Raw genomic sequence first — 23,533 nt, 5'->3', positions numbered from 1 at the left:
GCTGCCTCCCTTGGTGGCCCCCAAGCTCACCGTGAAAGTATGGATATTCGTCCTATAATCCACACCTCCTGGCAGGTGAATAAGAAGCAGGCGAGTGGCTTGTCCTTTCTGCCAAGGCAGGTTGCAGGGTCAGTCAGCCAGTGGTCAGTCGGCCAGTGGTCTCCTGTGGGGGACACCCCCCCAACCCCAGGGTGTCCCACAATGCCCATCCGCCACCCCCAGTACCAGGAAAGCCTTCATTTCACCCGGTGGGAGCATCCACCGGCGCCCCCCATATTTGACTGTGCGCTGGAGGTGCTCCTGGCTGCTCCGGGCCAGCTCTGCAGAGGAGCCAGGCTGGGGTTAGGAGGTGGCCAGGTCTCCCCAAGCCCTCCAAGTTCCCAGTCCTAGAAACCCCTGCCCCCCCTCCATCTCCCCCTCCCACGGGCACCTTGGCTGGGGCCTGAATCCTGCAGGAACTTGGTCAGGTAGGGCATCAGCCTGGTCGACGGAGAGAAGCAGCCTGTGAGAAGGCTGAGGAAGCTCCAGCCTCGAGTGCAGTGTTCCCTGCAGGGCAGAGAGCTCGGGCTTCAGGCTGGCCAGGCCACAGTGCCCAGCTGCCCCCAGAAGCCTCTCCACCCCACCGGTCCCCACTCACAGCTGGGGGTGTCCCGTGACCTGCTTGATAACCTGGCAGTAAATCTCATCCCTCAGCTTCTCCTCCTGGCACAGCTGCGGGGATAGGAAGGGCAGGTGGGGTGAGGGATGGGAGTGGTGAGCCTGGGGTCTGAAGCTCTGGAGAAATCCTACTAGGCCATGGGCGGGGGCTGGGTCAAGATGTCTCCCTCAGCTTAAGAGCATCACTGCACTGGCTACTCAGTCACTTTCTTCGCTGCTTCCCTGTCTCCCTCTGCCACGCAGGCTGGAACGCGATGGTGTGATCTCGGCTCACTGCAATCTGTTTCCCAGGTTCAAGCAATTCCCCTGCCTCAGCCTCCCGAGTACTATAGGCGTGCCACCACACCTGGCTAATTTTTGTATTTTTAGCAGAGATGGGGTTTCACTATGTTGGCCAGGTTTAATCTCTGACTTCAGATGATCCGCCCATCTTGGCCTCCAAAGTGCTGGGGTTACAGGTGTGGGCCTTCGTGCCCGGTCTTTTCATATATTTATTTTATTTTTTGAGACAATCTTGCTCTGTCGCCCAGGCTGGAGTGCAGTGGTGCCATCTCGGCTCACTGCAATCCCCACCCTCCTGGGTTCAAGCGATTCTCCTGCCTCAACCTTCTGAGTACTACAGGAGTGCTCCACCACGCCCAGCTAATTTTTGTGTTTTTAGTAGAGATGGGGTTTCACCATGTTGGCCAGGTTGGTCTAGAACTACCTCAGGTGATGCACCCACCTCGGCCTCCCAGAGTGCTGGGATTACAGGCGTGAGCCACATGTCTGGCCCCTGCTTCTCTGATCTCTTAGTCATCTCTGCTGGCTTCACCTTAACTCCTTGACCTCTGAGCGGTGCCATGCCCTTGAACCTCTCTCTGTCTGCCCCTCTCCCTGTGGCCTCAGCTGCTCCCATCTGATGAGGTGCCTGCCTCCAGCCTTCTCCCTTGAACCCCAGACTCCTCCACTGGGAAGTCTGGGATTTGAGACCTCACGTGTTCAAAACAGATTCCTCCACCAGCCAAGACCTGCTCCTTGAAGACAGTAGTTGTCCTCCTTCCTGTAGCCCACATGCGACTGGTCAGCACACTCTGCTGGCTCTGAATCTTCTGCTTCTCCCTTGCTGCCAGCACCATCCCTCACCTGGGACCACTGAGATAACTTCCTTTTGCTTTTAAACTTAGACCCCCAGAATCCCAAACAATAGCCGAGTGACCCTGTGAAATGTAAGCCGAGTCTCTCTCCAGAATCCTCTTGGTGGTTTCCCATCTTTCCAAAAATCAGAAGCCAATGATAGCTACAAGGCCTGTGGTGGCCTGGACCCACCGTCTGCTCCCCATCCTCATCCTCTGTTCTCCATGCTGCTCACTAGGCTCAGCCACACTGGCCTTGCTGGTGTGTGATGATGCCGAGGCTTCCCACCACATCTGAACTGTTGCCTGCCCTTCTGTGTCACCCTGTGCTCACTCCTTCCCTCCCTGTAGGAAGGCTGCCACAAAGCCTTCTCCACTGCAGCAGCCCCTTCCCTGCATTCTTTTTTTTTTTTTTTTTTTTTTTTTATCCCCCTTCCCCCACCCAGGTGGNTCTGAACTGTTGCCTGCCCTTCTGTGTCACCCTGTGCTCACTCCTTCCCTCCCTGTAGGAAGGCTGCCACAAAGCCTTCTCCACTGCAGCAGCCCCTTCCCTGCATTCTTTTTTTTTTTTTTTTTTTTTTTGAGTCTCGCTCTGTCACCCAGGCTGGAGTGCAGTGGCCGGATCTCAGCTCACTGCAAGCTCCGCCTCCCGGGTTTATGCCATTCTCCTGCCTCAGCCTCCTGAGTAGCTGGGACTACAGGCGCCCGCCACCTCGCCCGGCTAGTTTTTTGTATTTTTTTAGTAGAGACGAGGTTTCACCAGGTTAGCCAGGATGGTCTCGATCTCCTGACCTCGTGATCCGCCCGTCTCGGCCTCCCAAAGTGCTGGGATTACAGGCTTGAGCCACCATGCCCGGCCTTCCCTGCATTCTTACTCTCCAGTGACCTCTCACGCCCAGACACCTAAGTTATCGTAAGCACTGCAGAGACAGCCTGCTGGCTTCACAGCCACACCCCCTGCATGCAGTGGGTGTTCAGTAAATAGTTTGGAATGATTTGAAGGACAGTGACCAAGGGAAGGGGATCTCCTTCAAGCCCAGACAGGAGGACAGGCACAGGTGCTGGGCATCACACAGCCCAGGCTTACCTTTAGCAGTTCATAGAGCAGATCCATCTCATCCTTGCCCCGGGGCTTGGACTGGTCACCCATAAACCGCATCAGGGCTGCAGGCAGGATAAGAAACAGGGCACACAGCTGGGGCTGTGCTGGGGCTGGCCCCGGCTCATGCTGTTGCTGTGCAGGGCCTTCACCTGCCATCTGATGCCTCACTCTCAAAATGCATGGATGCCAGCCAGGGCAGCTGGTTGCAGCTTGACTCATGGGGAGACTGAGGCTCCTGGGTACCCAAGGCCCCACACAGCACATAGCATCCTCTGGACCCATGGACTGCCTTCCAACCCCAGACTCCACACAACCCACAACCCTTGGGTGGGAGTAGTAGGCGGTGAGGGCCCTGGAGTCCAGGAGCCACCAGTGAGCTTCCCGGAGTTGGCAGACTGGGATGGAGCCAGGCAGAGCTCAAGGAGATAAAGGGACCAGACACCCAGGTCCATGGCACTGCAGACATGGGGACCCAGGATGCCCATGGCCACTCACCCAGGAAGCTGGCCACAGCCAGCTTGTTCACGTCATCACTGAGGCTGAGGAGCGACTCCTGAATGGGAGCCTGTGGCCAAAGAGAGGAGGCTGTGGGTCTGGGGGCTGCGGGGGTCAGAGGGCAGATCCATGGGCCAGATACCTCCCTGCCTCTCCCTCACCTTGGTGTACTGCACCAGGCTGTCTGTGTCCTTCCCTGTAGCACCTCCATCTGTCTGGCCCGGCCTGTGGGGGGCAGGGGGAGACAGCCCAGCTTGTTTGGCCCTCCTGCCCTCATCCCAGCCAGCCAGGCTGGGCTAAGAGCACAGCCTAGTGGTTCAGAGCAGGGCACGTTCTCTTGGGAAGACTGAGGATAGACAGGCACAGGGGTTGGCCCGGTGCACTCACAAGGCCTGGGACTTCCGGAAGTAACGCAGGGCGAATTCCTGCATGGTGTAGTTGTGGGAGTCGGTGGACAGAGAGGCATAGGACACAGAGGAGGGCAGGCTGGTGGCCTCCGAGTCGTCACTGTGTGCCTGGCTCCAAGGGTGGGCAGGGCGCTGGGAGCACAAGAAACCTGGTGCCACCTGAGTGTCCAGTGCCCTGTCCCAGGGGTCCTGCCCCAGCCCCATCCCTCCCCAGCCAGACACCAAAGGAGCAAGACCGGAAGCCAGGAAAGTGAAGAGCTGTTTATTAAGCATCTGCTAGGGCAGCATTGAACTAAGTGCCACACGGGACCCAAGAGCAGCGCCCAGCCCCGCCCTGCCCTGCCCTGCCTGCAAGGAGTGCACAGTCTTGCTGGAGAGACAAGGCGAGCCATCAGGAGGGGGCAGAGGGGCAGCCACAGGAGACGGACAGCAGGGTGGTCCCACTGCATGGCAGCCTCGGGAGCGGTCAAACCCCTTTCCTTCCTCAGTCTCAGGCAGGCCTTGCCTGTGGTTCTCCTTCTGCCATCTTCCTCACCTCTGAGGCCCTGTCCCACCGAGCCAGCCCTAGTTCCCCGTTGGACAGCTGACCCTTGTGCCAGCCACTCCTCTGCTCCTTGGAGAAGGAAAAGTCGGGAGCGGCAGCCGGCTGCACTATGTCCGCAGGAAAGAGTCCGGAACGGCCCCCGGCAGAGCCAAACTGCCAGCCTGAAAGGCACCCAGGGATGTGGCTCACCCGCCGGACCCTCCGCCCCTAGGCAGCCTCTGCCAAGTGGATGCCCTCCCTGTGTGAGCCCCTGCCGGCCTGTGGCGATACCTGGCTCCAGGGTGGCCACCGGCAGCAGCTTGATGAGGTCCCCACGGTGGAAGCTGAGGAGGCTGCAGTTGTCAGTGATGTAGCTGCGCAGGGCGATGACATAGCCAGAGTCCTGCGGGCAAGCGGGTGAGGGCCTGGAGCAGGGAGCCTGCCTGTGCCTCCCTGTCCTGCCTTCCCACCTGCTCCCCTGCTGGCCTCCCCCTCCACCTAGCACCCCAGACTTCCAGGGATTTAGCCCAAACTCCCAGCCCCTGCCCCCACAGGGAAGACGGACAGGGAGATGCAGCATCGGTGAGGGCTGCCCGCCTGGCCTCCCAACCCTCACCCCACACTTGCCTTCTTAAGCTCACTGAGGAACAGCTTAACCAGCGCCTCGATGGCCCTTGCCCGGGCTGTGTGCAACACCAGCTGCTCGCTCTTCAACGACAGCTGCAGGGTGGAGCTGCCCCGGCACTCCACACCCAGCACCTCTGCGAAGCTGCGCAGGAGCCGGGCATGAGCTGGGGTCACCTTGCCACCTGCCCCCACCTCTAGCCCAGGGTCGTGGGCCAGCATACCTGTATGAGCAGAGAATCTTCAGCTGGTGTGGGCGGAGGCTGGAGGCTTGGGTCACCTTGAGCAGTCGCAGCCCGCGGTGGGACACGGCTAGCAGCTGCACGTCGCTGCCACTCTCACCCTACAGGAAGGTGGTGGGTCTCAGGCAGGCTCCTGGGTCCTGCTACTGCCCAAGATGCCCTGGAGCTGCCCAGGGCCGGTGGCTGGGCTTTGTCCTTCCCCTGGCGCCTGCCCCCCAGCTCTCCTGCTTGTGGAGGGTCTGTGCCCATGCACCCCAGGATCCAGGCTGGGGGGCTGGCATCCCAACTCCCTACCCCAGCGCCACTGACCGAGACAGGAAAGAAGCGGGAGAAGTAATTGGCCCAGTTGTCCCGAGCAGCCACCACGATGCGCTTCTTGGCGCCGTCTTCAGTGGTGGTGAGAGAATCCAGGTCCACCTCCAAGTCTCCTGTGGGCAGGAAGGACCCAGGCTGTCCTCTGCTCACACAGAGGAGGCTCTAGAGTTTGCTCCCATGCTGCTCCCTCCTTCAGGGCAGGCGCAGCCCCCAGCACTCAAGCTCCCAACTCCACGGTCCCTGGACCCATACCCAGCAGGTCTTTCATTTTCCGTCGCTCATCCTGGGAAATCCGGATACAGGACTCGGAGAAGGTGTCCCGCAGGATCTGGGGGCAGAGCTAGGTAGTCACCACTGGGTCCTGAGACAGAGCCCACCCCCAGAGCAGCCATCAACATGCATGAAGGAAAAGCTGGGGAGGTTGATGGAGGGCGCCCTGGCCCCCGTGGCCTGTATGCTAAGCAGAAGGCCTAGGTGGGGCAGGGAGGGAGAGAGGGCTTGGGCCACCTCCATTCACACGTCTCACATGTCCCCTCCCCTGCAACTGCCAGCCTTCCCTTTTCACCCACTGCCCAGAGACCCCATGGTAACTGCCCCTGGGTCAGCCCAGATATATGATTGTTCGGGGCAGGGGGCGGCTGCTACTGCAGAATCTGGGGGAACAGAGGCTCACTCTTGGGAGCGTTCAGAGGTGGCAAAGTCACAACTATTTATTAAGTACCTATTGCATGCTAGAGCCTGTGTTGTGCACTGTACACACTTTATTTTTAATCTTTATCTATAAAACTAGGTGAATAGCCGGGCGCGGTGGCTCAAGCCTGTAATCCTAGCACTTTGGGAGGCCGAGACGGGCGGATCACGAGGTCAGGAGATCGAGACCATCCTGGCTAACACGGTGAAACCCCCTCTCTACTAAAAAATACAAAAAACTAGCCGGGCGAGGTGGTGGGCGCCTGTAGTCCCAGCTACTCGGGAGGCTGAGGCAGGAGAATGGCATGAACCCGGGAAGCGGAGCTTGCAGTGAGCTGAGATCCGGCCACTGCACTCCAACCTGGGCGACAGAGCGAGACTCCGTCTCAAAAAAAAGAAAAAAAAAAAACTAGGTGAATAATGGTCCCTACTTCTTCTTCTTGTTGTTGTTGAGACACAGTCTCACTCTGTCACCCAGGCTGGAGTACAGTGGCACAATCTCGGTTCACTACAACCTCTGTCTCCCGGGTTCAAGCAATTCTCCTGCCTCAGCCTCCCAAGTAGCTGGGATTACAGGTGTGCCCCACCATGCCTAATTTTTGTATTTTTAGTAGAGACGGAGTTTCACCATGTTGGCCAGGCTGGTACCGAACTCCTGACCTCGTGATCCACCTGCCCTGGCCTCCCAAAGTGCTGGGATTACAGGCGTGAGCATCGCACCTGGCCATGGTCCCTACTTTTTAGGGATGTTGTGAAGATTCAATGAAGGCAGGGCTGGGCACACAGAAGTGGCCCCTAGTGCTGGCTGCCAACATGCCCTACATGGTGTTAACCTGGCCCAGCCATTAGACAAAGAGCACCAGGGATGCTGTCTCTACAGATGTCTCAGGCTGGCAGGTGGGCCAGCTCTCACCTGCTCACAGAGCAGCCGCAGGTAGTAGGGATGGCTCAAGTTCTCCCGTGGGTAGAACACCTGGAGGAGGGCACAGAAGGGCAAAGATCGGTGGGTCTGGTGCCTCTGCCTAGCCAGCCTCTGCCCTCCCAGGCCTGGAAAATCAGCTTTGAGATGGTGGGCTGTGGGGAGGGGATGCTGGGGTTCCAGACTGCGACACACAAAGCCTGCCGCCTCCCTGCCAGCCCAAAGAGGCCAGGCCAAGGCCCCACCCTCATGCCCACCTCCTTGCGTAGGAACAACTTCCAGGGCTTGCCAGTGTAGGAGAAGCACACGCTGCCAGAGGGCGCGAGTAGCTGGGTGGAAACGCCCTGGTCCTCCATGGGCTGTGTCAAGCCTGGCAGGGAGGAAGGGGTGAGGAGCCTCAGCGAGGGGCTTCAGAGCCAGAGTGATGGGGGCACGGGAGGGAAGACCTTTGTCCCCAAGAACCCGCCAAGGGCCCAGCTCTCTCAACCTCCAGCTGCCTTACTCCTTCCACGGCACCATCTCCTGCCTCCATTTCTGGCCCTAAACTTTCTCTGGAGTCCCTGAGACTCGTGGGCCCTCTATGACCACGTCAGCCAGGACCACTAACTTCCTCACAGAGCTGTCGGGTATGTGTCAGGGATAACACCCTGTGTGTGATACCACTGACTCCTCCACAGAGCCGTCAGGTATGCGTCAAGGACAACACCCTGTGTGTGACAGCCTCTCAATGACAGCCTCAAAGATGCCCAGGCCCTGCCCTGGGTGGGAACACGGAAGCTGGGACTCCTCAGCTACATATGGCTCCAAAGTCCAGAAGCCCGAACAGCTGGCCTCAGCCACACCAAAATGCCTTCGACCCTGGGCACCAAGAGTCTGTGCGAACCCTGCCTCTGCCCCAGTGAAGCCCACGGCGCAGGGGAAGTGTGGTTCCTTACAACGACGCTCGGCTGAAAGGGTCCCTGGGTCCTCGGGCAGAGGCAGTGGTGGCGCTGGTGGAGGTGGGGGTGTCTGGGCAGTGGGCAGCTTCTGGCCAAACAGGTCCAGAAGGGGCCCCTGCTTTTCCTTGATGGAGCTAGAGGGCCCAAGCTGCAGTGGGGCCTTGGGTCGAGGAGCCACAGCTGGTGGGGGGCCCTTTCCTGGGCTGGAGGACAGCATCTGGGAGGATATAGAGAAAGCACACGGGCTGATTCACAGCACAAGGCCAAGTTCACCCAGTGAACTTGGGCTCCCCAGTGCACACTCTAGGGCGGACAGGTTGGGGTGCTCACCGGCGGGGACGAGTGGGCACCGTTGATACCCAGCTTGGCCAGAGCCTCGTCCTTGGGGTCGATTTTCTTCAGGAAAGTTTTGGGAGGCCTCGTGGGAGAAGCGAGAGGTCACTAAGTTCATAGGGTGATTCCCCGAGGAGCAGGACAGCCCTGGCCACCTCCCCCTGGGGGCCCACCTGGATGGCTGCACAGGCACAGGCACGGGGCCCGGGCGGCTCTGGTACATGCGGATGATGTTGCCAATTTCCCTGCTGGGTTGTGGCCGCTTGGGCTTGGGGTCTGAGCTGCGCACCACGATCCCCCTGCCTTGGGCTGGCCCTTGGCCACCGCCCTTGGCCGCTGTCTCCTTGACTGGCTCAGCCTCAGCCTCTTTTGCAGCTTTGGCCCCACCTTGCTTCAATGGCTTCTTCATGATGGGGGGAGGAGGAGGGGACGGCACTGACCAGGAAAACAGGAAAGACCGTCAAACCAAACGCTGTGCAGAGCCACAGGAGCCCCAGGCCCTGCCCAGCTCCCCACAACCTGCTCTTGTTTCCACTTCTTGCTCCTCCTGCTCCTCCTCCTCCTCCTCCTGCGCCTCCCCCTGGGGGATCTGGACCTTGGCGGGAGGCTTCACCGTCCTCACTGTGATCTGCGGCTGTCCTGCAAGTGTCCAGATGGCCTTCAAAGTTACCACACTAGCCCAGCTGGGCTCCTGGATGGGCCGCACCAACTCCGGGGAGCAGAGCACACCTCACCCTCCCTGGCCCAGGCTAGGGGCACTGGCCGTGTTTCTACACGGGCCTGCCGCCCCAAGTGCCCTCACCCATCTTCTGGAAATAGTTCCGTTTCTGCTGGAAGCTCTTGGGCCGACAGGGCCTGTCTTCAGCCTCCTCGGAGGTCTCCTGGCAGGAGCAGAAGTGAGTGGCAGCTCAGCCAGCCTGGATGCCACACTCGCCACACCCCTCGGGTCCCCAGTCCTGGGCCAGCAGCCTCTTCCCTGCACTTGCCTACTCACCCTGCCCATGTCCCCTGCCCCTGCAGCCCCCACCCCACACCCCTTCCTGAGGACACGATCACCTCCTCACCCTCAGGCAGCCACCCTCTGATTCCAGGTCATGCTGTGGCTTCTCCAGGGGTGTGGGGGGCTTCCTGGGCTTGGAGGCAATGGCTGAGGGTGAGGCCTGGGACGCCGCCTCGGAGGCCCGAGCCTGCCGCTGCCGCTGCTGCTGCTGCTGCGTCTGCTGCTCCAGGGACAGGGTCATGGCCTGAGCTGTCATCTGCTGGGCCTGAAGCAGGAGGAGCAGCCGGTTCAGACCCTCATCCCCGAGCCATAGACCTCCTTCCACCAGGTAGCCCCAGGGCCCTGCCAGCACTCACCAGGATCAGTGCCTGCTGATTGATGAAGTTCTGCTGCTGGATGGCCAGCTGCCCTGCGTCCAGGCTGGGAAGCGGCGGCTGCGGCGGCACCACCATGGCTGTGAGGGCGGCAGGCGGCCAGAGCGGTGGGCACCATGGCCAAAAGCTCTCCGCCCACTGTGCACTCGGGACTCCTAGCAGGACCCTCCCTCCTCCAGTCCCAGAGCTGGTGACTGCTCTCCTGAGAAGGGACTCTGGTGCCCCCAGCCCAGCCTTACCTGGCATGGCAGGGACTGTGCCCATTGCTGGCATCATGGGCATGGGTGCAGGGACCATGCCTGGCTGGTATCCAGGCATCTGAATCATTCCTGGGTACACTGAGGGAACACGCCCACCCCGTCAGTCCCTGCCTGGACCCACATGCCACCTCCCTCCAGCCCCAGGCACAGAGAAGAGCATCAGGCACCAGGGAGCTGGCCAGGGCACCGATCGCCATTGCCAGAGAGGTCCCAGGCCATGCCTGCCATGCTGCCGGGCCCGGAGGCCCTGGGTGAGGAATCGGCCCTCACTCACCCATGGGGTACCCCTGCTGCGTGGGCCCAACGGCGCCCCCTCCCTTCATGCGGCTGCTCAGAGCCCAGCTTTGTTCCAGATCCTGAAGGGACAATGGTCACAGGTCAGAGTGAGAGCCCTGAGAAAAATGGAAGGGGCAGCAGAGACCCTGGGGGGTTGGGGCAGGGGTATGCAGGGGCTGTGCTGGACTCACACTGAGGCCGGAGGACATCACTGGCTGGAAGATCTGGTCCAGGAAGCCGTCCAGGCTCCCTGATCTCTGGACCTCCCCTGGGGGGCAGGGAGAGGGTTGGTGCCACGGCCCGGGGCATGGGGCTTCCCATGCTCTGCCAACCTCCATGTGCCCACTCCAGCCTTACCTGTGTGGTCCCTGCTGGGCAGCGTTGGGGCTGGACCTGGAGGGGGTCCTGGGGGCAGTGAGGGGGCCTGGATGCCAGGGGCAAGGGGAATGGCCTCGGTTCTACAGGAAACAGGATCTAGTTAAGGGGGTGGCCAAAGCTGAGGATCACCCAGGCTGGGGCAAGAGGTAGGAGCTGCTGTGGGGGTCGCCCCATGGTTGGGAGGAGGCTGGGTGGGAGGGCTGGGCCTGTGGCAGCTCCTATAAACCCCTGGGTGTGGCAGGGTGGCTGTGGGGTTCCCCAGCAGGAGCAGGCCAGGGAGAGGGGTGCTGGGTGGCACTTACGAGCGAAGAGGAGTGATGGGGTAGCTGTGGGGAGCAGCTGGGTCCCCCAGGTCCTCAGTCTGGCTGATTAGGTCCAGCACAAAGTCGCAGCCAGCCAAGTCCTGCCATGTGTCCCTGGAATGCAGTGACACGGACCAGCCCCGGGGAGGCACCTCCAGGCCTCTGGGTGGGAGGGGAGCAGTCAGTGAGGCAGGCGGCCATCCAGAAGGGGCAAGGACCACAAGGCGGAGGACTGGGGAAGGGAGGGTGGCCCTGGAACCACCTGGTCCGGGACCCAGGTTGTCTCGGCAGCGGGGACTACTCCTCACCTCATGGCCCTCCATTTCCACAAGGGCTCCAGTGTGGGCATTTATTTTCTGATCTACTGAGTTAGAATCTGGGCCATGGGAGCTCCCATGCCCCTCATTTCTAATCTGCTCCTGGCTCCCCATCGCCATCTGCAGTCTGGCCCCTGCCCACCCCAGGGCACCTCCCCTCCCTGCCCCCGAGACTGGGGGCACAATGATCACTTTGGCCACACTGTCCCCCATTCCCGGTCGCCATACCTGCTCTGCAGGATCCACCCAGCCAGCTGCTCCCCGGTGGTCCAGGACTCCACCTCGGCTGAGTAGCACTCCTCTATAGGGGCACGGGGGTCGGGGGCAAGAGTGAGGGACAGCAGGGTCCACCCTGACAGGAAGGTGCTGCTGTCCCCATGAGGGTTTCAAAAGCAGGACAGAGGGGAGAGAGAACAGGGTCACTGAGGACAGGGCAGCAGGAAGGCTGGGGCAGGAAGGGGTTCCGGGGAGGGCAAAGGGGTAGGGCTGTCCCCACTTCAGGCCTGGGAGGCATCAGCCGAGGCAGCCCTCACCGCTGAAGGTGAACACGTCCAGCGCCATGCGGCCCCGCCGCCATCCGGCCATCCACTCCAGCTGGGTTGGAGGGTGGGCCCGAGTGGCCCCTGGGGCCAACTGCGACTGCTCCAAGGCCCCCAGCAGCTTGTGCTGGCACAGCGCTGCCATGCCCCTGGGGGCCTGGTCAGACACGAACCTGCAGGGCAGGCACAGGCTGCAGTGGAGGCAGGGTGATCCAGCGACCCCACCTGCCAGGTCCCCACCTTCCAGGCCCCTTACTTGAGCAGCGGCTTCTGCAGGACAGGCAGTGGGGGGAAGGCGCTGAGCAGAACAGCCATGAGGGCCCAGCCCCGCTGGCTCTGCTGTTCGTCTGGGTTCTGCCATAGCTGGGCCACCAGCTGGCTGAAGAGCTCATTCCGCAGCCCTGGCCGGCACTGCCCCTGCCGCACCAGGTATGTGCCCATGGTCTGCCTCTGCCAGGACTCTAGGGATCCATCCCCCAGGAGCCGCAGCATCTGCCGACATAGCTGGGTAAGGACAAGACGTGCAGGGCTCCCAGGCGCCCATCCTGTCCCTTCTCCAATGTGTCACTCACCACTTTGTTGATGTCCAGGGCATGCTGAGGGTTCTCTCCGTCCAGCTGGGTTAGGGGCTTCACCAGTGGCTGCCCTGGCCTGGGCAGGGATGGCTCCTGCAAGGAAGGAGGGCTAGTCCACGCTCACCAGCTGTCAGACAGACCCAGGGGAGCCCCACCGGAGCAGGCACTTCGGGAGAGGCAGAGGGCTGGACAGAAATGCATCTTAATGCTGTTTTTTTTTTTTTTTTTCTTTTGAGGCAAGAGTCTTGCTCTGTCACCCAGGCTGGAGTGCAGTGGCACAATCTCAGCTCACTGCAGCCTCCACCTCCCAGGTTCAAGTGATTCTCCTGTCTCAGCCTCCTGAGTAACTGGGATTACAGGCACCTGCCATCATGCCCAGCTAATTTTTGTACTTTTAGTAGAGACTGGGTTTCACCATGTTGGCCAGGCTGGTCTCGAACTCCTGACCTCAGGTGATCCACCCACCTCGGCCTCCCAAAGTGCTGGGATTACAAGCATGAGCCACCATGCCCGGACTGTATGTGCAGTTTTGAATCCTGCATTTGTATTTACTGCTGAAGTCTGGACAGTTTCCCTTGTCAATAAACATCGTTAAGGTCATGACTTCAAAAGCAGGGCACTACTGCAGGTACAACAAAGGTGTGGCATTGTGGATCTAAATAACTTCTCCCATCCAATAACACTGATAACACTCTATGGTGAGACATTTACATTCAACGGTTATTTTCAGAGCAATTCAGCGCTATTCACAGCCCTAAAGGCTGGGGAGGGAGGAGGAAAATAGCTGAAAGCAGGGGAAAAAACGCAGCTTCTGCCGGGCAGGTGCTAATTCAGAATGGTGAGGCTAGTGGGAAGAGCTTAGGCCTGGGCACCTACCTGAAAGCCGATGGAGATGAAGCTGGAGAAAGGGAACCGGTCAATGTCTGGTGGGAGAGTCAGGCTGGGCCGGGCAGGAACCTCAGGGGGCAGGCACTCTGTGATGCTCCCAGCCAGGGCATCCTGATGGCCTGGGAACAAGCACCGGGAGGCAGCCCAGGAACACCCAGGTGTGGTACCTGGCCCTGGGACCACCTCCACCCCTCCCCATGAGCCATCAGCCCCTGTCCACTGGGACCCAAGCAGTGAGCTTAGCAGAGCCTGGAGCATCAGAGGGAGGAACCACAAGGGACAGACACATCCCACGGTAAAGGGACTGGAGAAGGGGTCCTAACAAGAGGACGCCAACAAGACTTACCTTCCGCCGTCTTCAGCATGACGGCCAGCTCAGCTGGAATCTCCAAGCGCCCCAGCTCCTGGCAGAGGGGACCCATTTACCCAGGATCCACAGGAGGGGCCGAGGGACCAGTGTCCATCCCCACACCCTTACCCCCAAGATTATAAACATCCCCTCCAGAGACCAAGTATTTTTTTTTTTTTTTTATTTGAGACAGGGTCTCTGTCACCCAGGCTAGAGTGCAGTGGTGCGATCACGGCTCACTGCAGCCTTGACTTCCGAGGCTCAAGCTCAAGCGACCCTCCCGCCTCAGCCTCTTGAGTAGCTGAGACTACAGGCGTGTGCTACTGTGTCCAGCTGACTTTTACTGTTTTTGTAGAGATGTTACCCAGGCTGGTCTCAAATTCCTGGGCTCAAGCAATCCTCTCACCTCAGCCTCAAAGTGCTGGGATTACGGGTATGAGCCACCACACCCAGGCAAAGACCAAGGATTCTAACCCTGGACACTCAAACAAACAGAGCCCCAAGGACCCTCTGAGGGAAACCAAGAGCCAAGGGCACCCAGGTCCTCTTCTCAGGAGGTGCAATGTCTGGCCCTGAGGGACAGGACCCATAGTAGCACCCTGGCAGCCCTCTAAGCCATCCCAGTCTCAGCAGGTTCATAGTCCCACGTAGAACCCCCCACCTTCCAGGCCACCTACCATGCTTGGCACTCTCTCCAAGGCCCTTTCGCTGCTGTGCCAGCCCTGCCAGTGCCCAAGCTGTTGGAGGAGATGTGGAAAGAGCTGATGCCTCCCATGTGAGTCACCTGGGGGCACCTCCCCAGCTCTGAAGTTCAGCTGTCCCCTCCTGCCCCTGGGAGGTTCTCAGCAAAGGAGCGAGAACAGATCAGGAGGGGTCAGCTACCCCTGGCCCTCCAGGGCCCTCACCAGCCTTAGCGCTGTGGGCGTCCGTGCCCATCTGCCAGGGCACCGGGAAGAGGGCAGGAAGAAGGGAAGAAATGGTCCCAGGGGACAAAGTCCAGGCAGGGAGGGGTCAGAGAGGGGGTAGCACATGGGCATTGACCTTTGAGCTGCTTTATAGACCTTAGATGAGAGTTATCAGGCAAAAGAGGGGAGCGGAAGGGGCCCAGGGGAAGCCTGGAGGGGATGGGAACCCTAGGCAAGAGGGAAGAGCCAGGCCCTAGGGAGAGTGGGCAGGAATGGAAGAAGACAGCACCTTCCAAAGGCCCCAGCCTACCCCGGCCGGAGGGAAAAGGGATGAGTTCAAGGAGCGCTGTGTCCAAAGCCACAGTCCTTGAGATGCTGGGCTGAGAGGGTCGATGCTGCTGGGATTTGGCCAGTTCGGCCAGCTCAGGCAGCCTGGCTTCTACCCTGAGCTGCCCCCCGCCAAGCCCCTGTACCTGCAGTCTCTGCCGCCTCCGGAGCAGGGGCTGGGCCACCAGCAGGATGGTGTTCAGCTGTCCCAGAGCTGCCCGCCGCCGGAGGCACCGCTTCCTGGAGGCCGGGAGAGGGCGGGGGCAAAATGAAGAGTCCAAACTTATGCTTCCTGCCTGGCATTGGAATCCCCTAAGCCTGGACATTCATGTAAAAACTGACTTTGGACTAGAGAAGCCCTGGATGCTTCACAGAAACAACAGGAAAAGAATAGGATACTTCAAAAGAAGAGCAAGGGTCGGGTGCAGTGGCTCATGCCTGTAATCGCAGCACTTTGGGAGGCCAAGGCGAGTGGATCACTTGAGGTCAGGAGTTCAAGACCAGCCTGGCCAACATGGCAAAACCCTGTCTCTACTAAAAATACAAAAATTACAGCACACCTGTAATCCCAGCTCCTCAGGAGGCTGAGGCATGAGAATTGCTTGAACCTGGGAGGCAGAGATTCAAGTGAGCCTAGATTGCGCCATTGTGCTCCAGGCTGGGTGACAGAGCAAGACTCAGTCAGGAAGGAATGAAGGAAGGGAGGAAGGGAGGGAGAAAGAAAGAGAGAAAAGGAAGAAAGAAAGACAGAAAAGGAAGAAAGGAAGAAAGGAAGAAAGGAAGAAAGAAAGAAAGAAAGAAAGAAAGAAAGAAAGAAAGAAAGAAAGAAAGAAAGAGGAAGAAAGAGGAAGAAAGAGAAAGAAAAGAGAAAAAGAAAGAGAAAGAGAAAGAAAGAAGAAAGAGAGAAAGAAAGAAAGAGGAAGAAAGTGGCCGGGCGCGGTGGCTCAAGCCTGTAATCCCAGCACTTTAGGAGGCCGAGATGGGCGGATCACGAGGTCAGGAGATCGAGACCATCCTGGCTAACACGGTGAAACCCCGTCTCTACTAAGAAATACAAAAAATAGCCGGGCGAGGTGGCAGCGCCTGTAGTCCCAGCTACTCGGGAGGCTGAGGCCGGAGAATGGCGTGAACCCGGGGGGCGGAGCTTGCAGTGAGCTGAGATCTGGCCACTGCACTCCAGCCTGGGCGACAGCGCGAGACTCCGTCTCAAAAAAAAAAAAAAAGAAAGAGGAAGAAAGAGAAAGAAAAGAAAAGAAGAAAGAGAAAGAGAAAGAGAAAGAAAGAAGAAAGAGAGAAAGAAAGAAAGAGGAAGAAAGTGGCCGGGCGCGGTGGCTCAAGCCTGTAATCCCAGCACTTTGGGAGGCCGAGATGGGCGGATCACGAGGTCAGGAGATCGAGACCATCCTGGCTAACACGGTGAAACCCCGTCTCTACTAAGAAATACAAAAAATAGCCGGGCGAGGTGGCAGCGCCTGTAGTCCCAGCTACTCGGGAGGCTGAGGCCGGAGAATGGCGTGAACCCGGGGGGCGGAGCTTGCAGTGAGCTGAGATCCGGCCACTGCACTCCAGCCTGGGCGACAGTGCGAGACTCCGTCTCAAAAAAAAAAAAAAAGAAAGAGGAAGAAAGAGAAAGAAAAGAAAAGAGAAAAAGAAAGAGAAAGAGAAGAAAGAGAGAAAGAAAGAAAAAAGGAAGGAAGGAAAGAGAGAGAGAGGAGGAGGGAGGAGAGAGGGAGGGAGGGAGGAGAACAAGTAAATTGAGAGGCTGTTTAGCCTGAGGGATTAAGATCTGACTCTGACTCTGGGCCTAGACTACCTGGGTTCAGATCAGTTCCCTGTATGCACACTGACCAAAAAAAAAAAAAATTTCCCTTAGCTTGGCATGGTAGCTCATGCCTGTAATCTCAGCACTGTAGGAGGCTGAGGAAGGAGAATTGCTTGAGACTAGGAGTTCACGACCAGCCTGGGCAACATAGCAAGACCTCATCTTTACAAAAAAGATTTTTAAAATTAGCCAGGCATGATGGTGTGTCCTTGTAGTTCTAGCTACTTGGGAGGCTGAGGTAGGAGCTATGATTGGGTCACTGCTCTTTAGCCTGGGTGACAGAGCCAGACCCTGTCTTGTAAAAAAAAAAAAAGAAGCAGAACTTATTAAAAAGTAACATCGGCCGGGCGCGGTGGCTCACGCCTGTAATTCCAGCACTTTGGGAGGCCGAGGCGGGCGGATCACAAGGTCAGGAGATCGAGACCACGGTGAAACCCCATCTCTACTAAAAATACAAAAAATTAGCCGGGCGCAGTGGTGGGCGCCTGTAGTCCCAGCTGCTTGGGAGGCTGAAGCAGGAGAATGGCAGGAACCCGGGAGGCAGAGCTTGCAGTGAGCCGAGATCGCGCCACTGCACTCCAGCCAGGGGGACAGAGCGAGACTCCGTCTCAAAAAAAAAAAAAAAAAAAAAAGTAACATCATTGGCCGGATGCAGTGTCTCATACCTGTATCACAACTGTAATCCCTGTACCTTGGGAGGCTGAAGTGGGAGGATCACTTGAGACCAGGAGCTAGAGACCAGCCTGGCCAACATGGTGAAACCCCGTCTCTACAAAAACACAAAAAAGGCCAGGCGTGGTGGCTCACGCCTATAATCCCAGCACTTTGGGAGACTGAGGTAGGCAGATCACAAGGTCAGGAGTTCGAGACCAGCCTGGCCAACATAGTGAAACTGTCTCTACTAAAAAATCTCAGCTACTTGAGAGGCTTGAACCCGGGAGGCAGAGGTTGCAGTGAGCTGAGATTGTGCCATTGCACTCCAGCCTGGGCAACAAGAGCAAAACTCCGTCTCAAAAAAGAAAAAGAAAAGAAAAGAAAAGAAAAAAAGATTGTTCCCACAGTGTGGAAAACAGACTAGAAAAGAGAATGATCGGCCGGGCGCGGTGGCTCAAGCCTGTAATCCTAGCACTTTGGGGGGCCGAGATGGGCGGATCACGAGGTCAGGAGATCGAGACCATGCTGGCTAACACGGTGAAACCCCGTCTCTACTAAAAAATACAAAAAATTAGCCGGGCGAGGTGGCGGGCGCCTGTGGTCCCAGCTACTCGGGAGGCTGAGGCGGGAGAATGGTGTGAACCCAGGAGGCGGAGCTTGCAGTGAGCTGAGATCCGGCCACTGCACTCCAGCCTGGGCGACAGAGCGAGACTCCGTCTCAAAAAAAAAAAAAAAAGAAAAGAGAATGATAAAGGAGTCAGGACCATAGGTTCAGGTGGCCTCAGCAGGTAATGAGTTTCTCGTGACTGGGGTATTCAAGCAGAGGGTGCATGGGTATGGGGGGAATGCCCAAGGACAGTCACATGCCGATGGGGCAGGATGACTTGCCCTGAGGCACTATGTTTCCCCAACCTTGCCCCACCACCTGGAGGATGAGCCCACGGCCTCACCACACCCACTTCAGCCCTGGCTCCAATGTTTGCAGACCTGGCCTGGAACCCACGCATGCGAGCCTGCATCCGGGGCAGGACGCGCTGGCGGGAGATGCAGGTGTGGAAGCTACGGTGCAAGTTGACCAGGGCCTGGGAGCGCTGCTGGTCCCGGAGCTCCTCCAGCTGCTGCCAGCCCTGCTCCTGCAGCAGGACCTGTGGGCAGAGGTGCAGGCTGTAGGCAGGAGCCAGGAGCCAGCCCTGCCTGCTCTCCTTCTCTGGTCTCAGCCTCTTCCCTTCCAGCCAAACCATTTGTTCTTCTGGGGTGCTGAGGCCAGCCTGGCACCCAGTCCTTCTGTCTCCCACCACTTGGATGGATCCCCAAATCCTGGGTTTGTCCCTTTGGGCCCAGACTGCATCTCTCCTTTCCCATTCATGCTGCCCTCTGCACACAGGGATACACACACCCACCTTGGTGGCTCCGAGGTGACAGAGAGGTGATTCGGCCCCCAGCACCTGGCTCAGGATGGTACCACACTTCTCCCGGTCAGAGAGGTCTTCCTGCCCTTCCGAGCCCAGGGCCTGGAACCTGCTCCAAGGATGAAGCTGAGGTCAGAATAGCCAGAACCCCCTTTTACACTTTTTTTTTTTTTTTGAGACAGAGTTTCGCTCTTGTTGTCCAGGCTGGAGTGCAATGGTGCAATCTCAGCTCACCACAACCTCCACCTCCCAGGTTCAAGTGATTCTCCTGCCTCAGCTTCCTGAGTAGCTGGGATTACTGGCATGCGCCACCATGCCCGGCTAATTTTGTATTTTTGGTAGAGATGGGGTTTCTCCATATTGGTCAGGCTGGTCTTGATCTCCCGACCTCAGGTGATCCGCCTGCCTCGGCCTCCCAAAGTTCCGGGATCACAGGCGTGAGCCAGCGCGCCCAGTCCTTTCACACTTGCTGTGCGACACCCTGAGCCCCTTGGTATTTATTCCATTTCTAGATCATTAAAAAAATTTGGAAGTTGCCTGCTCTATGCCAGGTGCTCAGCTGGGCGCCGAGACACTGCAGTGAACTTGGGCAGGGAGGGCCTCTGTGCTGGAGCTCAGGGGGAAAACAGGTGAACACGGTGTGCCCAGGAGGCATGAGGGTTGGTTCTGGGCCACAGGAGCAACAGGAATGTGGTTCCCAAGGCCTTAGTCTCCTTGCCACCCAACACAGTGGGTCTCAAGACAAGTTTGTGGGAGGGAGGGAGGGAGGGGTGTGGAAGGGAGGGAGGGGTGTGGAAGGGAGGGAGGGGCATGGCAGGAAGGGGTGGGTGGGGGAGTGTTGAAGGACACTTCACAGGTCCAGATCGTGGTACCAGTTTGGCTCAATGGACACTCAGTAGTTAGTCCATACCAAGAAAGCACTCTGCAGGTTCTGGGGACACATGGGTGACAGTCTGTGGTCACGGGATGCCACAGTGCATCAGGGAATGGTACAGATCAGCAGACCTGGTCTGTGCTGGGTGGAGAGTTGTACCTCGAAGCTCCTCTCACCCAGCTTCCGGGCTCAGGGCTTCTTGTTGGAGGTGACAATTGCCGTAGCTGGTAGGTTTCCAGATGGCAGAGACTGAACATGCTCCGCCCTGGAGCTTCTCAGGATCTGACTCAAGGCTGGGCACACCCATCCCTACTGCCTGCCTTCGGCTCAGTCCCCCAACCAGGCCATCCCCATTGCCAAGGCCATCACAGGCTAAGGAGGTCCGCAGAGCCCCGGGGTGAAGCTGCTGCTCCTAGCAACCGCCACCTCCCTTCTGGGCAGCCACCAGCCCAGCTCGGCTGGACATCAGCGAGAAGTGACTCCACCTGCCCACTCTGTCCCTGTCCTTGGGGGAAACTCCAGCCCTTCAGAGGATTCCCAAGAGGTCATCCAGTCAATAGCCAAAGGCCAGATAGGCAAACAACAAAACAGACAATGTCACCAGCTTTTCTCGAGGTTTCTGAACTCCGGGAACAAAGCCGCCTCCGGGTTCCAGGCAGCTCCGTGTGCCACCCCGCCCCTCCTGCCCTTCTGAAAGGCTCTTTTCTCACTCCGTCCCCCCTCCCATCTCACTGCTTCAGCCTGCACTTCCTGGACAGCTGCCGTGGGTATTAGACTGTGAGCCCCGCCCAGGGCAGGTACTGCTCCCACCTCATCTCTGGTGCCCGGGGAATCAGCACAGGAAAGGTTTGCAGAGAGGAGGAGAAATGATGAATGGTCGAAGAGAGTGAGATGGAGAGAGAGAGAGAGAAAGAGGATGAGAGGACGAGGAGACAGAGGGAGGGTTGGGGGCTAGGCCCAGTCCTGGGCAGAGTGAGTCCATCTCCAATCGGAAGGACCCCCAGGGCTGCCGGTCACTCCCGGGGCCTCCTTGTCAGTCCTGCCCTGAGGTGCTGGGCCCCACCTGGCCAGGAAGGCCCCAAAGGGCACACGCACGGGGAAGTTGGCACTGCGGGTGCCCACGGCCTCCAGTATGGCTGCCTGGTGCAGTTGCTCTGTCACATGTCCCACGTCAAAGAGGCCTGGAAGCTGTGGCCACAAGACAGAGCCAAAGACAGCTGGAGTCAAGGGGCCTGGAGCTGTGCGGAGGGAGGTGCAGGGCGGGGGAGGGTCCCGAGGCCAGTTGCTGGGGAGCTCACCTTTCCAGGGTTAGGGTTGAGGCATTGGATGAAATAGACATGGCTCCTGATGAGGGAAAGGGGGGTCACTTGGGCACAGACCAGTGCCCCATATAACTCCCTGGGGTCTGGTGTGGCTGCCGCTGTTCTCACCTGCCCAGCCGGGCTATGAGGTCCCCCAGGGCCTGCTGGAAGCGAGAGGCCAGCGTGGGTCTGCCTCGCCCTCCCCTGGACTGGGGCTCTGCCTCCTGGAACAGGCTGCCCACCAGCTGTGGGGGTGAAGAGCTGAGCCAGCTGGCTGCTGGGGCCTGCCCATCCACCCTGCAGCCCAGGAGAGCCAGAATGGGCCAGCCCTCAGCATCCAGACCCTGGCAAGCTCAGCCCATGGCCCAAGGTGCCACAGACTTGAGGGCCAACCCTTGGGCAAGAGCACCCAGGGGGAAAAAGACAGAATTAGGGGAAAAAGTATGGAGCAGGTGGGGGCCTGGAAGGGCAGATGGGCACCTGGAGCTGGCTCTGGCCAAGCATCTCCACCACGGCAGGGTCCAGCTGATCCCGGTTTCTGTTTAAAAACTTGTGAACCTACAAGAGACCATGCAGGCGGGGAGGGAAGCGGAGAAAGAGAGGGGAGCAGGAACCAAGGAGGGGAGGCTGGGTATGGAGGAGAAGAATCTACCCTCTCCCCAAGTGACCTGAAAGGCGGCCTTGGTGATTTTCCAGTCCCTTAGCTAGCCATGGAATGTCACTGCACTTTCCATTCCACTCCATGGAAAGGTCCAGTCCCCAGCAATACCCCACTCTCCCCACTGGGGCTTTAACCTGTGCTAGTCAATAGCTTGACTAGACAAGAATGTTGCCTGCCTCTCCACGTTAAAGCTTTTTTGATTTACATTTTTCTAGCTTTCTTGAACTCCTTGTATTTCTTTTTTGGGGGGCAACTCCTGGGTAGTTTGTAGTTTTTCTTCTCCAAGTCAAGTGTGCCATCTCCTTCAGGGAGAACTGATTCTCCCTCCTGACCTTCCCTTTATTCCAGCCCCCACTCCCCCATCCCCAGTGCCTCTCCTCCTGGGGTAGGCATGCGTGCAGCTTCTTGGTAGGCATAGAACTCAGAAGGGGGAAAGGAAGTTCATTCAGTGAGCACCTACCATGTGCCAGGCACCTGCCAGGCCATCTCCACATTAGTACATCTAACCCTCACAGCAATGCCAGAGCTTAGGTCTCCAAGCCCATTTCACAGATGAGGAAATGGAGGCTCAGAAGGTGAAGTAAACTGCCAAGGTCATCAGGTCCCAGGCTTGTGCTCTGCCCACTTGTCTGGAGGGCCCCAAGGCTTCCACTCCCTGACCCCATTATTGTCACCTAGAACTCAGTAAACCATGCTCAGAACTGGGCAGGGCCCATGGCTCAGGCAGGGGCAGGTGTCCAAGCCTTGCAAGGGGCCTCCCCACACCCACTCCTCTCCGTGTTGGGTGACTCAGCTTGGGAGGGGACACTGCCCTCGCTGATTCACCCTGGTCTGTCCCTGAGGCCAGGTACCTGGTAGGTGACAGTCCCTGCATAATGTTGCACGGTGAACACGGGCAGGGGCAGCCAGGGCTTGGCATAGCTGGGGTGGTCACCATGGTGATAGTGGCTCTTCTGGAGGAATGTGTGGTCCGTGGCCTAGGAGAGGAGCCACGCGCTCCCTTCACGCCTCTGCACAAGCTGTCCTTGCCTGGATGGTGCCCTCTCCCGGTGAGCACGAGTACTGCCTACACTGACTATAAGGGTAGGTTTGGCTACCCTTATAGTAGCTTTGGAGGCTGAAGTGGTCGGATCGTTTGAAGTTAGGGGTGTGAGATCAGCCTGGGCAACATAGTGAGATCCCGTCTCTACAAAAAATTTAAAAATTGGGCCGGGCGCGGTGGCTCACGCCTGTAATCCCAGCACTTTGGGAGGCCGAGGCGGGCGGATCACGAGGTCAGGAGATCGAGACCATCCTGGCTAATACGGTGAAACCCCGTCTCTACTAAAAAATACAAAAAGTTAGTCGAGCATGGTGGTGGGCGCCTGTGGTCCCAGCTACTCGGGAGGCTGAGGCAGGAGAATGGCACGAACCCGGGAGGCGGACGGAGCCTGCAGTGAGCCGAGATCGCGCGGCTGCACTCCAGCCTGGGCGACAGAGCTAGGCTCCACATCAAAAGAAAGAAAGAAAGAAAGAAATGGGGATGGGGGGCTTTAGTACAGTTTTAGCAATCATTCCTGGGAGAATAGTCCCAGAATCACACGTGTTTGTATTTATTTATTTAATTATTATTATTTTTTTAAGACGGAGTCTTGCTCTGTCGGGACTATAGGCGCCCGCCACGGCGCCTGACAAATTTTTTGTATTTTTAGTAGAGACGGGGTTTCACCGTGGTCTCTTTTATCTCCTGACCTTGTGATCCACCCGCCTCGGCCTCCCACAGTGTTGGGATTACAGGCGTGAGCCACCGCGCCCGGCCTACATGTGCTTTTATTTTTATTTATTTATTTATTTATTTATTTTTAATTTTTTTTTTTTGAGACGGAGTCTCGCTTTGTCGCCCAGGCTGGAGTGCAGTGGCCGGATCTCAGCTCACTGCAAGCTCCGCCCCCCGGGTTCACGCCATTCTCCTGCCTCAGCCTC

General features: G+C 58.3%; 1 protein-coding gene across 1 annotated transcript in view; it reads right to left on the bottom strand.

Moving 5' to 3' along the window:
- Window positions 1-23,533, bottom strand: part of MYO15B (myosin XVB) — a 36,764-nt gene that overhangs the window by 2,371 nt on the left and 10,860 nt on the right. The window contains 43 exon segments of the mRNA XM_025363486.1: window positions 31-108; window positions 226-320; window positions 431-546; window positions 638-711; window positions 2,860-2,936; window positions 3,370-3,439; window positions 3,531-3,594; window positions 3,757-3,908; window positions 4,312-4,481; window positions 4,591-4,702; window positions 4,927-5,068; window positions 5,148-5,266; window positions 5,475-5,593; window positions 5,733-5,808; window positions 7,084-7,143; window positions 7,347-7,459; window positions 8,025-8,244; window positions 8,358-8,445; window positions 8,534-8,795; window positions 8,880-8,999; window positions 9,163-9,241; window positions 9,425-9,625; window positions 9,717-9,814; window positions 9,974-10,072; window positions 10,269-10,350; window positions 10,462-10,538; window positions 10,628-10,728; window positions 10,951-11,112; window positions 11,496-11,568; window positions 11,801-11,979; window positions 12,063-12,298; window positions 12,379-12,474; window positions 13,258-13,388; window positions 13,616-13,673; window positions 14,296-14,355; window positions 14,997-15,090; window positions 18,314-18,471; window positions 18,727-18,844; window positions 20,673-20,797; window positions 20,908-20,953; window positions 21,040-21,155; window positions 21,391-21,468; window positions 22,423-22,600. Of these exon segments, the coding sequence (XP_025219271.1) occupies window positions 31-108; window positions 226-320; window positions 431-546; window positions 638-711; window positions 2,860-2,936; window positions 3,370-3,439; window positions 3,531-3,594; window positions 3,757-3,908; window positions 4,312-4,481; window positions 4,591-4,702; window positions 4,927-5,068; window positions 5,148-5,266; window positions 5,475-5,593; window positions 5,733-5,808; window positions 7,084-7,143; window positions 7,347-7,459; window positions 8,025-8,244; window positions 8,358-8,445; window positions 8,534-8,795; window positions 8,880-8,999; window positions 9,163-9,241; window positions 9,425-9,625; window positions 9,717-9,814; window positions 9,974-10,072; window positions 10,269-10,350; window positions 10,462-10,538; window positions 10,628-10,728; window positions 10,951-11,112; window positions 11,496-11,568; window positions 11,801-11,979; window positions 12,063-12,298; window positions 12,379-12,474; window positions 13,258-13,388; window positions 13,616-13,673; window positions 14,296-14,355; window positions 14,997-15,090; window positions 18,314-18,471; window positions 18,727-18,844; window positions 20,673-20,797; window positions 20,908-20,953; window positions 21,040-21,155; window positions 21,391-21,468; window positions 22,423-22,600 (4,972 nt within the window).

Source organism: Theropithecus gelada, chromosome 16 (assembly GCF_003255815.1).
Source record: "Theropithecus gelada isolate Dixy chromosome 16, Tgel_1.0, whole genome shotgun sequence".
Lineage (NCBI taxonomy): Eukaryota > Metazoa > Chordata > Mammalia > Primates > Cercopithecidae > Theropithecus > Theropithecus gelada.
This window is presented reverse-complemented; position numbering and strand designations above follow the sequence as displayed.